General features: G+C 56.5%; 1 protein-coding gene across 1 annotated transcript in view; it reads right to left on the bottom strand.

Moving 5' to 3' along the window:
* Window positions 1–3,543: 3,543 nt before the first annotated feature.
* ZFAT (zinc finger and AT-hook domain containing) overlaps window positions 3,544–13,851 on the bottom strand; it is a 184,590-nt gene continuing 174,282 nt past the window's right edge. The window contains exon 16 of the mRNA XM_059165561.1: window positions 3,544–4,430. Within this exon, the coding sequence (XP_059021544.1) occupies window positions 4,191–4,430 (240 nt within the window). The 3' untranslated portion in view covers window positions 3,544–4,190. The remainder of the gene's footprint in view (window positions 4,431–13,851) is intronic.

Raw genomic sequence — 13,851 nt, 5'->3', positions numbered from 1 at the left:
ATTTGAGCGAGCTTATTAACGTCTCTACGCTAACAGTCCCCATCAGTAAAGCTCCAAGGCTAGCACCTTACTCACCCCGCGGTGGGAAATCCGCAAGAACACCCTCACCCTGGCACGGAGCAAGCACCACAGAAGGACCAGCTGTCCCATCTTCCACAGACACAGGCGGACGGCGAGGCCGAACACAGAGACGCGTGGCGGGCTGCCTCGTGCAGTCCCTGGCACGTGGTGGGTCTTTATCGCACAGAGTAAAGCAGGAAGGCAGGAGCCCACCGCCTCCCAGCCCAAGCTCTCACTTCTCTTGGCACAAAACACAGTGTGGAGCAAGAAGTGTCCCAGTAGAACAGTCGGGGGCAGTCACAGGACTAAGGAGGCCTGGACACCCGACCAGGCTCAGGGAAGCCGGGGCCGTAAGCCCGGCATCAGCTAGGAAAGGACTTTAGAGAACCAGCCCCCTGCCCGGCCCCACCCAACAGCCCCAGGGGTGTGTTACCCGCTCTCTGTGTCTGCTGTAATTTGGTGGCGGGCTGGGATGCACAAACACTGGGGCTGCAGAGCACTTGCTCTGAACAAAGGTTCCCCACGAACGTGCGAGGGGCGTGCCGAGCGCTGAATGAGTTCATGACTCCCGTGGGAGAAACAGGCTGTAGATACAAAAGAAGACAGAGAGCTCATTAGACAGCAACATCCTTCCCTTCATTCCCGCCACCCACCCTCCCCTCGCCCCCTTCCTCCCTTCCGGGCTGAGCACGGTCCCAGGTCTCACCATCAGGTGTCCCTGCTCCCTGGCCCCTGCCGCGGGGTCACGGCTCCCAGCCCGATGCCCCAGGCTCCCACGGCTCCAGCTGCAATGTGGACAAACGGCCAGAGGACGAGTTCCCAAGTCAGACAGCTGGCTTCTCACTCCTGCCTCGCCCCTTACTACAGGTTGACTTTGGGCAAGCTTCTTAACCTCCGACCTCGGTCCTGATGGGTTAGACGCACCAGGGCCCACCCACGGGCCCAGCAAGAAGCAGGGCGGCCCAGTGCGGGGCTAGGCTGGGCTGACCCACGTGGGCTTCTGGTCGTTATTACTTGCCATCTCCTGGGTGGCCCATGTCGGTTCCCAGGGCCACCCCACCCGGCCCCGGGCTCATGGAGGGGGCAGCCCCCCTTGGCTATAGATTGCACCCCCCGCTATGCTCCTGCAGAGGTTTCCACGTGGGCCACGGCTCACTTGTCCACCCTGTGACCCAGCGGTGAGTCTCTGAGCCCTCACCGACCACGTGTCACTGGTGACTTGTGTCCCCAGCTCATAGCCCAGTGCCGGGCCACTGGAGGTAGCCAGCTGGCCTCTGCTGACTCTGTGAGTGAAGGACGTGTGCTGGGCACCATGGCAGGCCCGCAGAGGGGAGACCGCGGACCACGGGGCTCAGCCTTCCTCAACTCTGCTCACAGGCGAGGACAAGAGACAGCCTGGCCAGCCGCTGTCATCACCTGCTACGGGGCTCTCCTAGGACCCCACTGTCAGCAGCAGGAAGTACATGTCTGCTGGGTTCCTACTACGTGCAATACGGCAGGCTGGGAGCACTGCCCTAGGATCCTGGGATAGCCTTGAAACCCACGAGACAAATGGGGCCCATCCTTTACCCCATTCTACAAAAGATGAAAGGTTAACCAACATCACGATACATCCTAAGTGTAGAATCTGACTCAAACCTCCCTGCCCGGGCACAAGGCCCTCCTGACCTACCGCCGGACACTAAGCCGCTTCTCCCTCAGGTGTGTGTGGGGCAGCCCCCAAGGACTTCAGATGCCGGCCAGCTCCCGGCGTGGTCACGGTGAACACCAGCCAGGGAAGGTACCTCCTCATCTGGGAGCCTACAAATGAGAACAAGACTTTTTAATGACTTCCGGGTCACTGATGACACAGAGAAGTGGCCCACGCTGGGGGCGCATCCAGAAATATTCGGATCCAACTTTTGAGGCGAACGGCATGCAGGACTGGCCCAGCCCCGAAGGCACCCTGACCCGGCTACGTGGACAGCTGTGCAGGCTCTGGAGAGCCCCTGCTCCGTGTCTGGACACCTACTCCTCAGCTTCCTGTGTCCCCATCAGTTCTGGTCAAAGGCCCCGTGTCAGGAAGGGCGGGCTCCTCCCTCCAACCACACTCAAAGCACTGAGAACACTCAGTCCAGTTTTTCCTGTTGTGTGTTCACGTCCCCTCTCTTCCCTCTAGATGGTAGAGTCTGGGGGATACTGAGGTGTGGTTCCCCCATGCCCAGGAACACAAATCGTAACTGGCATTTATGCTACTGTCTCCAAGGCCTTTGCAAACTGAACCCTCTCCGTCACGAGAGAAGTCAGCAATTATCCTCAGACCCATTTCGGAGATGAGTAAACTAAAACTCAGCCAGGCATGGAGAAATGTGTCACCAGGTAAGAAGCGATGGATCTGGGCTGGAGCCCACGTACTCTGCCTCCAATCGGGATGCTCAGCCGCCCCCACAGAGCCCACCCTGATGCATGGCCCTGGTCACTCTCTGGAGTACCACTGTGCCTTTCACGCCGAGACCACTCGTGACTACCTCTGCCCGTGGTTTACTGCATAAAGCCAATATCCGGTTCTAGGTTCTGGCTTCTAGTTGATCCTTCTGCCTTTCCCCCTGGAGCTACCCAACCACCACATGGAGGCATCCAAGGCTCACTGTCCACCCCCTGTGCGATTCCACTCCGGACGTGGCTCCGCTGTCATTCTTCTTTCCTTCTGCCACCTTCCGAGTCCCTCCGCCCCAGTCCTGCAAGTGCAAACCTACCTCGCTTATAAGGGCCGGATCACAGGTCTCCTCCGCCACGGAGCTTTCCCAACTCACCCCAAGTGGGGGAATGTCCATCCTTCCCCTGAACTCCTTTCCTTGCCTCAGGCAAGAGCTTTACGCATCCCCCACGAGGTGCACCTTCAGGCCCTGCTGGGGTGGGACGACAGGGCCCGAACAACGAGGGTCAAGTGCACGGGGCAGCGGACTCCGGCTGCTCTTCAACCAGAGCAACGACCACGTCCGTCTGGTCACCTGCTCATACACCCGAAGACATCACGTGCAGGGTTCACAGAGGAAGCAAATCTCGACCCCAGTGAATCAGATGGTAGGTGACGATGTCGAGAGAGCCAGGGCTGGGCAAGGTGCAGGAGGACTTGCCCTGACCCCCATCATACTGTGCAGAGGCATGGGTTTGCCGGGGCGCCCGGACTGCCCCTCAAACAGTGTGACATGAAGGCTTCTGTCTGCCGACTGCTGCCCCCAAGGACAAGGCAGAAAGCGGGGGTGCAAGCCTCTCGGCTCCAACAAAGCAGGTGCCAGGCTCCCGGAAATGAAAGTATGACCGTTCCCCTCCAACCACGGGCCGCAAAGCAAACCCTACATGGTTGCGGGAGGAGGGGCGGCGTTGTCTGCGTGTTAAGGCTTTGGATCTTGGATGGGGAGGTTCTGGGTGGGACCTAAGCCCAAGATCTTGACTCAGACGGGGAGGCGCAAACCATCCAAGCTAACAGAGGAACCGGAGAACTCAGGCAGAGAACGGTTTTATTCTACCCACCACATCTCATAGAATGGGAGGGGAATAGTACAAAGTGCATTTTTTTTTAAGCAAAAGAACTCTAAGACATAAGCTAAGCCCCCACCTGTCACGGGAGTGGGAGGGTCATCAATTGCGGTTACCGCACCCGGTAACAAGTGCCCTTGATTCGGGGGTGGGGAGGGGAGAATCTTGTAGATAAAGCCAGGACCCCCTCCCCTTCTTCCCCCAGGAGGTGATTTAAAACCGTAAGGTCACTTTCTCTGTGCTGGCTGGCTCCCTTTCATCAGGCTGCAGAGCAGTCCCAGAGGAAGGTTCGGCACCTGGACAGGGTCAGTAGTTGGGTATGACTTGGGACAGATGCTGATGGGGACTGGGTCCCCGCACGAATCTCCGAGCAAAGGGGCAATGCGGTGTGGGCCATGTGGAAGGTGGTTGCAAAAGTCTTTCCAGAAGCAGAGGATACAGAATGGGGGGGGGTATGCATTTGTGCTGGACATGGGGGCCCTGTGTTGCTGGTGATGCCAATCGCCTTGCCCACCCAAGGTAGGACAAGACACCCATGTGGACTGGGCAGGTACGGCAGAGGAGCCACGGGGAGCGCCCATCCGTGGTGCCCATCTGACGCTGCATGTCCTCTAGAGCTCCTGGGCCTGCGGCCCCAAGGCCTGCTCCTCCATGGGCTGCATGGCTTCCTGCACGTAGACGATGAACTCCGAGGCCTCCCCGCCCTGAGTGTAGACAGTCACCGTCTCGATGCCCTCCACGTCGTCAGAGGAAACCACCAGGTGGTGCTGCTCAGCCAGCTCCACAGAGGCCTGCTGGAGGGTCTCCTGGATCATGACCGTGTGGTTGGAGCTGGGCTCCTCGTCTGTCACCTGCGTGAGGGCAAGAGAAAGGTCACACAAGTCCTGCTTCTGGGTCTGGCCACAACATGAGAATCACAAGTACCGCTTATGGAGTATCTAGTACGTTCCAGGAGCTTGTCCCTACTGCACGCCAATGCTCTATGTCCGCTCTCCCCGCTGGTTTACGGATGGAGACAGCGAAGCTCAGTGGCAAAGCCCAAGTCGAAACCCAAAGCCCAAGCTCTTCTCTTGACGCCAAGCTGCCTCCAAGGTTTGCCAGGGCTGCCAAAGGTATGAGGGTTGGTAGGTAGCGTGCGGGTGATTTACTGTAACCGTGTGGAAGGTTAGCTGGGTGGCTCCTGGAAACTCATAGCTGGTCCGTTTGGCAGTGAGGAAGGGCCTAGGTTTATCCTGGGTTTTCTGTCCTTCCACACACTGTGGGAGCTCAACTGCCTGCCTGAAGATGAGTCTCACATTAACAAAGAGTAGATTTCCCCGCAAGAATGACTTCCCCCGGCTGCTGTCCATCAACACCCGTGCCTTAGCCATGGCGGGAGTGGCCCGCTGGGGGGACCTGCCGTGGGGCTGGGGGGGCATCTGTCAGTGGAGGGGACCTGAATTCTACAGCCAGGCCTTGCTCTGCAGCTCCAAGCAGGCAGATTCCAGACAAAGCCAATTCCAGCTAGTGCTGAGGCCCCGCACCCCGACCCTGTGGGCTCTGGCCTATTTTAAATAACCGTCTTTGATCTTCAGAAGAAAAATAATCGAGAGAACATGGGGAAGACTCGGGAAGACCTGAGAGCCCGGAGCTGTAAAAATAATGTAAGGGTTAGAGCAGGAGCCCAGAAGTGGGTCTGCGATGGCTTAGGGAGGGGAGGAAGAGCCCTCAGGTGTGTGCAGGGAGGTCAGGGAGGGGCCGAACGGCAAGGTGGGTGGAACACATGCCCCGTCCTGCACGGAGCACGGCTCGGACTGCAGCTCACCACTGTCCGCGGGGCGGCCAGCCACGCACGCTGCTCCCTCCCATCTGTAAAACAGGGACGACTGCGCACTCCGGAGGATGGCTGGGAAGGTGAAGGAGATTCTACATGCAGAGTGGGTGCTTGAGAACACCGCCGCCTCTCCAGTGCCCGCAGCACTCATTTAACGGTACTTTCGTGAACAGCGCAGCTGAAAGGTGCGCTGCACGTCAGCTCCTCGTTAGTCTGGCCATGCTGCCAAGCCTCTGTCATCATAAAAGGTCCCAGCAGACTAAGCTCCGTGCAGACGGGGCCCGCAGTATCCTGGCACCGCTCCTTCCCGGAGCCAGGCTGGCCGCACACACAAGCACTCAGAAAGTGCTGAGTGACGATCTGCCAGGTACTGGCGGCTGTGACGGGCACTGCGGGAGTGGCCTGGTGGGAAAGAGCCAGGAGCAGAGCTGAGATGTTCCCATCCAGGGCTGGGGAACCAGGGAAGGCCTCCGGAGGAGAAGTGGGGATGGGTTCCAGGAGACGGGCAGAAGGACCAAGGGCTCCTAGGACAGCCAGCAAAGGTGGGTGTGCTCAGGTGGCCTCCGTGAGCGCCCCCTGCTGACGCTCCGGCTTCCCTCCGCTCCGGCTTCCCTCCCAGCTGGTGTCTGGCACAGGATGCACCCCAACCCCCAGGTCAGTCAGCTCAGTCTGAAACACCCATGACTCCATGCTTCTTGGGAGGGGGTGGGTGATGCTCCCAGGGCCTCCCTCTAGCCCTGTGCTATACCATTTAGGGCAGGCTGTGTCAACAGGGGGGTTATCTTTAACTGAGAGAAGAATGGAAAGGCACCTCTGGAGCGGGTATCACACACAGCTATGGATTGGAAGGCACTTCTGATTTGGACTGAAAGAATTCACCAGAAACCAGAGAACTATCCTAAGTGGAAACTATGAACACATTTAGCCTGATTTTGTTTCTCCAGAGTGAGTCAGGACCTTTTTTCTTTCTTCCCTTAGTGTTTGTTTCCATTTCATTTAAATGGGAAAATGTACTGTGAACCAAGGCTTTGGAAGTAAATGTTGATTTATTTCACACTGAAAGAGGGTGCCTGCCAGAAGGCTGGGGAAGGGTTGGAAGGACACACAACGAATAGATTTCTCCTCTTAAGTATCAGGAACTTCTGCACGAAGGAAAAGGTGCGGGGCCAGGGCAATCTGTTTTTTGTTTTGTTTTGTTTAAGATTTTATCTATTTATTTGACAGAAAGAGATCACAAGCAGGCAGAGAGGCAGGCAGAGAGAGAGAGAGGAGGAAGTAGGCTTCCCCGCTGAGCAGAGAGCCCAATGTGGGACTCGATCCCAGGACCCTGATATCATGACCTGAGCCTAAGGCAGAGGCTTTAACCCACTGAACCACCCAGTTGCCCCATGGGCAATTTGTGCTGAGGTCCCAGGACCCCCCACGTGCAAAGCCAGCCTGCTGCACTTGGCATAAACAGACAACCTGAGCTCTGAGACACAGATGCTCCAGGGCGTGCACCATGATCAGAGGGCTGTGACTGCTATCAGAGCTGAAGCTTGAGATAAGGAAGCAGTCACAACAGAAATTCCCACTGGCTAAAATTCCCATCCCTCTGAACAACGCTAACACCACGTGGGCCCCATACTGACAAGGGCCGAGAGCCGTCTACAAACGAGGGGACCCTGCGCTGGCCTTCTGTGAGCAGGGGCTGCGGCCTCCTGTTTCCAGGACAGCCGAGTTCTCAGATACCACCCAGTGGGGACAGGAGCGTGGGATTTCGAGGTGACCGGGAGGCTTACTGCCCACAGATATGGGGAGGAAGACAGGCAGAAACCAAGATGAGGCCACTGGGCTTGAAATAAGGGGAGATCACGTGCTTCCTCTGGTTCATCAGAGCCCAGGGGCTGCTGCTTCATGGAGGCTGGTGGTGTCTGCACATGGTGGGAAAAGGCTTTGCAGGCAGAGAGCAGACAGTGAGCAAAGAGCAGGCATGTGTCCCCGGTCCTGCCAAGGTTGCCGGCCACCTCCCAAGCACCACGCCTGCTGGACAAAGTGCTGTCTTCCCCCCTTCCAGAAGGCTCTCCACCATCTCCCACTGCTGGGCCAGCTTCAGCTTTCATCACTGAGACCCCTCCCCAGCTTCCATAACCCTCCCCTGGGCTCTGAGCCCTCTCGCAGATTCCAGGCTCCTCTCTGGACCCCTCTGCGTCGACACTCTGCTCCTGGCTGAGCCAAAGACATCGAGCTACGGACCACAGAGCCGTCTGCTCCTGGGGAACGAGGGGGGGGGGGCCTGGGGACATTTATCCAATGTGCCAAAGTCACAGGACAGAGGGAGTGCTGGGAAGGAGTGGCAGGCGAGGTCCTGAAGAGCCCCTGTCACCAGGTGACGGGCTGAGATTTCATTTACAAAGGAAAACACGGACAGTTTTCAAAGGAGGGCCTGCGTCACTGGCTCCACAGCACCTGCCGATGGAAACTCACCTAACGTGAAAGGCTAAAACTCACTGAGTGTTACACTTCCCTCACTGCCCCTTTAAATATTTATGTTTATCTGTCCATATCACCCTTTCTAAGTATGAAGTCTATGAAAAGATAATCCTTTCTCCTCGCCCCTCCCCAATTTTCAGCTCCAGGCTTTTGTGCAATGAATCACCATTCAATCCGTCCACTGCTAATTATAAGAGCACAGTATACCTTAGGGCTTAATTCAGCAGAAAGAGTGATGGAGACGAGGGTGCACGTGCCTTCCACAGACGTCCCGCACTGAGTACCCTCCTCGGCAGGCACAGGCGTGCCAGGTCACCTTACTGAGTCCCCCAAACAGAACTAACAACAGCTAACAGGGTCCCCAAAGCCTGGCCGTCACCGGCCATGGGGCAGTGCTTACATTTTCATGAGCTTTCATGGGCGAGTGGCCCTGCCGGCCCTCCAGCTGCCACGGGGGAGAGAATGTTGCAAGAGGAAGACTGACTGGGGTGGGGGGCTAAGCTCGCTCCACAGATGGGGTCTGTGAGGCTCTGCAGGGGGAGCCCCTCCCCACCCTCACACATACCATGGCTCATGTTCCTGCAAACCATGGACCTTCCCCATCCGTGGAGCCCAGCATCCCCCTGCCCGCAGCCCCTCGCCCTTCACTGAACGTGTGCTGGCCGTGTTCGCACAGCATCTCGTGCTGGGCATTTCTGAGTAAAACCGCCAGTGGGCCAGTGACTCATCCAGGGTCACACAGCTGGAAAGTAGCAAGAGCGGGACTGGGTGACCGCTCATCTAGAGACCCGACTCGGCTGGTGTGGTGTGACAGCGACGGATGTGATTACACGTCGCAGATCACCGACCGACTGGGCTAAATCATTACTTCACGCAATCCAGTCCCTTTACAGCTGCCTGCAGAGCACTCAACCATTTCCTCCATTCAAAGTGATCTCTCTGGTTGCTTAAACTATTAGCTCAAGCTTAAAACTGTTCCCCACAGTAGAAATACTACGGCTTCACGATGTCATTATCCCCTGAGATGGGTGATCCACTTTCCTCTAACGCTGTATCTAACGTATCTTCCAGCGAAATTATGAACAGCATAGATAGCTTGATAGAAAGCCTTAACCCAGGGGACTGTACGAATTATTCACTAAATCAGGCTCTGAGTTCTGCAGCTCTGCCCACCTCAAGTGTTCTTCTAGAATCGAGACCAGATGGCTGTCAGGCCCAGGCACTCTGCTGGGCTCCATTCTCGCTAAGGAGCATTCGTCTGCTGACGCCCGGTCCCCCTTCTGGCTGCCAGCCCCCTCCCTGTCCGCTGATGGGCAAACACTGATGGAGACTGGGAACGTGAGACATGGCCGGTGTCTCGCTGTCTTGTTTCCTCCCTCTTCCCCTGCCTGCCCTACGTGCTCCCCTTCCTCTCCAGTACCCTCTTCACTTCTCTTTGCAAAAACGAACCTAAGCAGGCAAACCTCTTCCTCAACATTCAAGAAATTCCCCAGAAGGGCCCCTCGCTGGGGGGGCCCTCGTTAAGGAAGAGGGGTTCCCTGTGCCCACACATGTGTGCGGCGCCCCAGCGGAGCTCACATGGTGCTGATTCCCAGTCTGCCCTGCACAGATTTCCTCGATACACCCGCAGCTTCTGGAAAGCAAAGACAGGCTCCTCAGTCCCAGCCCAGTGCCACAGTACTGGTAGGCCCACGGGGGACACTCGTGGTACCTCCACAGCATTCCGTGGGCGGAACCTGGAAGCCACGATAGACAGAAGAGCCTGGTACTGCCCCCGCCTCCAGGCCAGGCCACAGCTGGCCCTTGTTTCTGTCAGACAGGAGACCACCCCAAGCACAGGGGGGCTGGCAAGAGGCAAACTGTCCACGGAAGGACCCCTTTTGGGTCCCAAAGTCCCCGCGGCCCATCTCCTTACTTCACAGGAGAGGAACCAGGCTCAGAGAGGAAACAAGCTGCCCAGGACACATAGCTGGAACCAGAAACCGGGTCTTCTGACTTTTGGTCTGAAAACTCTCTGCCCTGCACCAAGTGGCCTCACACCAGACCACAAAGAGCGCATCACGCCTCCCACCCAGACAACCTCCTGGTGTCCCAAGCTCGTGCCAGTCAGAGGGGCTCCGGGCCACAGAAGCTCCTCAGAAGCCCGACCACCTCAAAAGACCCCTGCATTGTCAGCGCTGGCGGGCACCAGAATTCCCAGGCAACTGTTGGGCCCCATTGAACCTAGCGCATTATTTAAACTTGGCTCCCAGCTCAGAAATAAAAGACGGGGAGCAAAAGAAAGATGTAAAACTAAGAGAGGCCCTAAAATGAAAAGAAACAAAAAGACACCTATCAGATGGCCTTGCTTTACGTCTGTTCACTTGAGGACCCTTTGGAATGAAAATAGCACCAAAGCAGCTCCACAAGGATGCTGCCCAAAGGCCAGCGCTGTCCTGCAAGCCTGCTGCCCTGCACGGGTGTGGGGAAGGCCATGCACACCTTCAGTGGGGGACTTGGTCTGGGGGTCTCTAGGGCAGGGTCCTTTGCATTTTTAGGGGGAAGAAACCCCCCTGTCACCTCTGCCACTGCAGGAAAGATCGCAGCCCTCACACCTCCTAGCCATCTTCAGATATGCCAGACCATGTTCTTATTTATTAGACCGAGTCTGGGGGCACAGCCCTTTCTCAGATGTCGCTAACACCCTCGAGAGGGAGGACACCCAGGGCTGCAGGCCAGGTGATGAGCAGAAAAGCCCACCCGCTCTCCTCCTGCTGGCACCGTGATGGTTCTCAGGACCTGCCGAGAGCCTGCAGCATCCCGGGCCCACGGCGCTGCAAGCGGCAGATGAGACACAGATGCCATCAGAATGGCAGAGCCACGTCCAGAGCGTCGAATCACAGGATGTGATGAGCACCATGACGGGCAGGGCTGCCGGAGGCCAGGCGTGGGAGACGCGAAAGATCCAGAACAACAGCTGAGCTCCCAGGAGGAGGTAAACTGGAGGAGGCCACATATGCATGTGTGGAGTGTGGATGCGTACATGCATGCATTTGTGCGTGTGTGTGTGCATGTGTACATAGGCAGGGTGTGTGTGTGTGTACATGAGTGTGGGCACACATGTGCATGCATGAGGGTGAGGCGTGTGTACATATATACAGCCGTGCACGTATGTATGCATTCCTGTGTCTAGAGGCAGGTGTGTGAATCTGTATACGTACACAAGTGCAAAAACATGTGTGGGTGTGCATATATCTTGCATGCATGTGTGTGCACATGTATATGGGCAGGATGTGTGTGCCTGTGTCTACAGTGTGGGTTTGGGTGTGGAACGACCGTACACAGGCCCCTGAACGTGTGTCATGCTCCTCCTCCGCCCTTCCTGACGCTTCCTGCTACACCTCTCAGCCAGCACCGTACGACATGACTTCCTTCCTTGTGCATCTGTCCCTTCTCAGAGTGATCGTAACAGGTGACCCTTTACTGTTCCCAGAGCCTTTCCAGAGTCCTTACCTCACTGATTCTCACACAGTGCTCTGAAGAAGGCAGGGCAGAGACGACTGCTGCCCTGTCTTTCTGAGAAGCGGTTCCCCAAGTGTATGAGACCCCACAGCTAGTAACAGGTGATTCTGGAATGTGGAACCAGGTAAGACCCTCTAACAACCTCTGTCTAGCATTTGGTGGCTTCTTGTGACCCTCCTCCCGAGGGGGAGAGACAAGGACCTTGCTGCCCTGGCACCTGCCCCCCCGCCACCTCTCCCCCACTGCCCATGCTCATCTCGGGTTCCTGAGCACACAATGTTCTCTCCTGCCCCTGAACCTCTACCCCTGCCGTTTCACTTGCGTGAAGACCCCCCACCCCCGACCATCTTTCCCTTGAGAACCAGTTGTGCGCCCTGAGCCAACATGCCCAGAGCTGACCTCCATCACAAAGAGCTTGGCCATACCTGGCAGACAGTAAACAGCGAATCCCTGTTTTTTGGATGACTCACTGAAAAAATGAGTACAGGGCAAAAGTCTACAACACGTGTCACGTGCCACCCTTGCTAAAAAAAAAAAAACAACCCACCAAACACTGCAGAGCTGAGAGGGTGCCAGTCCCGGAGAGGAGCCACAGCCCGGGACATGGGTGAGGCCCCTTAAAAGCCTGTGTCTCCAACACACAGCGTCACCAAGGGTGTTACCGCAGCCACTGCACGCTAGGCCACATCACACGGCACTAAAGGGAACGTTTCGGACGTTTCAGCTCAGAGCCAGGGCCAGGGCCCTTGCCTTGTGTGGGTCCTGCCGCACTCAGGGGTCCACGGGCAGGTGGAGGCTGTGGCCCGGGTGGGGTTCCCGGAGGAGCTGGCCCTGGTCCTGAACACCATGCAAGGCCCAGAGGGCGGACCCCTCCCCAGGTCCCTTCCGCTGCAGGAATTCTCAGACTCCGCAGTGTGCTAACAAGAGAGCGCTGCACATAAAAAGTCGCATACAACCAAACGACAAGAATGACAGAGAGCCCTGCAGTCGATTCTTTTAGGTGAAACATTCCTCTGTGCGTGTTTAAGCTCTGAGGAAGAAGTCTCATTTTTCCCAGTAATTGAGGTTTCACTCACTGCTGAAATTATAACCAGCAAGAGCTTCCTCTAGCGTTGCCAGAAGCAGGACTGGCAGACCCACCTCACGGGGTTGGCAGGCGAACACGTTTACCCGGGCTTAGGTGTGGTGTTGTCTGCATCAGAGACAAAGGGACGGTGGTAAACACTGTCCCAATTTACAGAAGGAAGAAGAGGTACAAATGGATGTTGTTTATAAGAAAACCTTGTAAATTCCCAACTCCAGAAATACGTATGTAGATCCAGGACCAAAAGAAGGGTATTATGAGCAAGAAACTTGTGGCAACATCGAAAGATATTCACGGGCAGGGAGAAACCATTCCATGCATCAATGAAGATTTAAAGCCTTTCAAAAAGGACAAAATGCACAGCCAGGGAGCAAGGCCATGACTCATCCTTCCTGGGGAGACGGCGTAATGCTTTGCCTCCGCCCTATTTTTCTCTTGGTTGTAAGTAGACAGTAGATGTTCTTTCTTTTCTGAAAATACTGATCCTATAAACAGTCCAAAGTCCAAACAGGTTGTAAAGACAGCTCGCTGCAGGCAGTCGCTGCCATCCCCAAGGGCGTCCTGGCTCCCAGAGGCGCTGCGGGATCTGGGGGGCCCACCCTGCGGCAGGCCCATTCCAAGGCACCAGGGCATGGGAGCCCTCCTGCACATAGCGCCCTTGTCCACAGGGTCCTGAGGGCCCACCTGCAGAGAAGGGAAGGGCCAACTCTCTTTGCTGTGACGGGGCACGTGGAAAGACGGCCCTACTGGCCCCATGTCTATCACTGGACGAGGATATTTGTGTGTTGGCCAAACCGGCTCACCCTGCAGAATGGATCTAACGATAGATATCAGGGCAGCGAAAATGGCTAAGACATCCGATCTTTCTCGAACTTCTCAAGGGTCTAATAAGCACAGTTTAGTGTGGCCTCAACTATCAAGTGAGGCAAAAAGAATCCTTGCCTTGGAAACTGCGGCAAAATGGGGTGTACAATGTCGTCTCTAAGCACGTGGAGAAGCAAAGGATGACGGGGCTGGTGCCTGGGCAGGACAGGTGGTCTCGTGTGGCGCTCACGACGACCAGAAGGTGCCATCCCCCCGGGGCGGGGATCTGATGCCCGTGCATGTCCCCTTCCAGACTGTGCCCGCACAGCACCCAGCTCACAGCCGGCGCGTGACACACATCTGAGCTGAATTATTCAGGAAATACTGTAAAGCTGAACTCAAACAGAAGCAGACACACTCCCGGTGACAGGGAAGGAGGAAGGCAGCAGCTTCCCACCGCCTGTGAGTATCTTTTGATATTTAGACAAGTTTATTGTGCATAATGTTTCCCTTTCTTGACCTTTAAGCGCACATGTATTGGACTTTTGTTTAGTGCCAGACCCTGACCAGGGCGCTGTGCTTCCCTGCCGGGCGCCTC

This window comes from Mustela lutreola, chromosome 3, assembly GCF_030435805.1.
Source record: "Mustela lutreola isolate mMusLut2 chromosome 3, mMusLut2.pri, whole genome shotgun sequence".
Classification (NCBI taxonomy): Eukaryota; Metazoa; Chordata; class Mammalia; order Carnivora; family Mustelidae; genus Mustela; species Mustela lutreola.
Note: the sequence above shows the minus strand (reverse complement) of the source record. Positions and strands in the feature narration are given on the sequence as shown.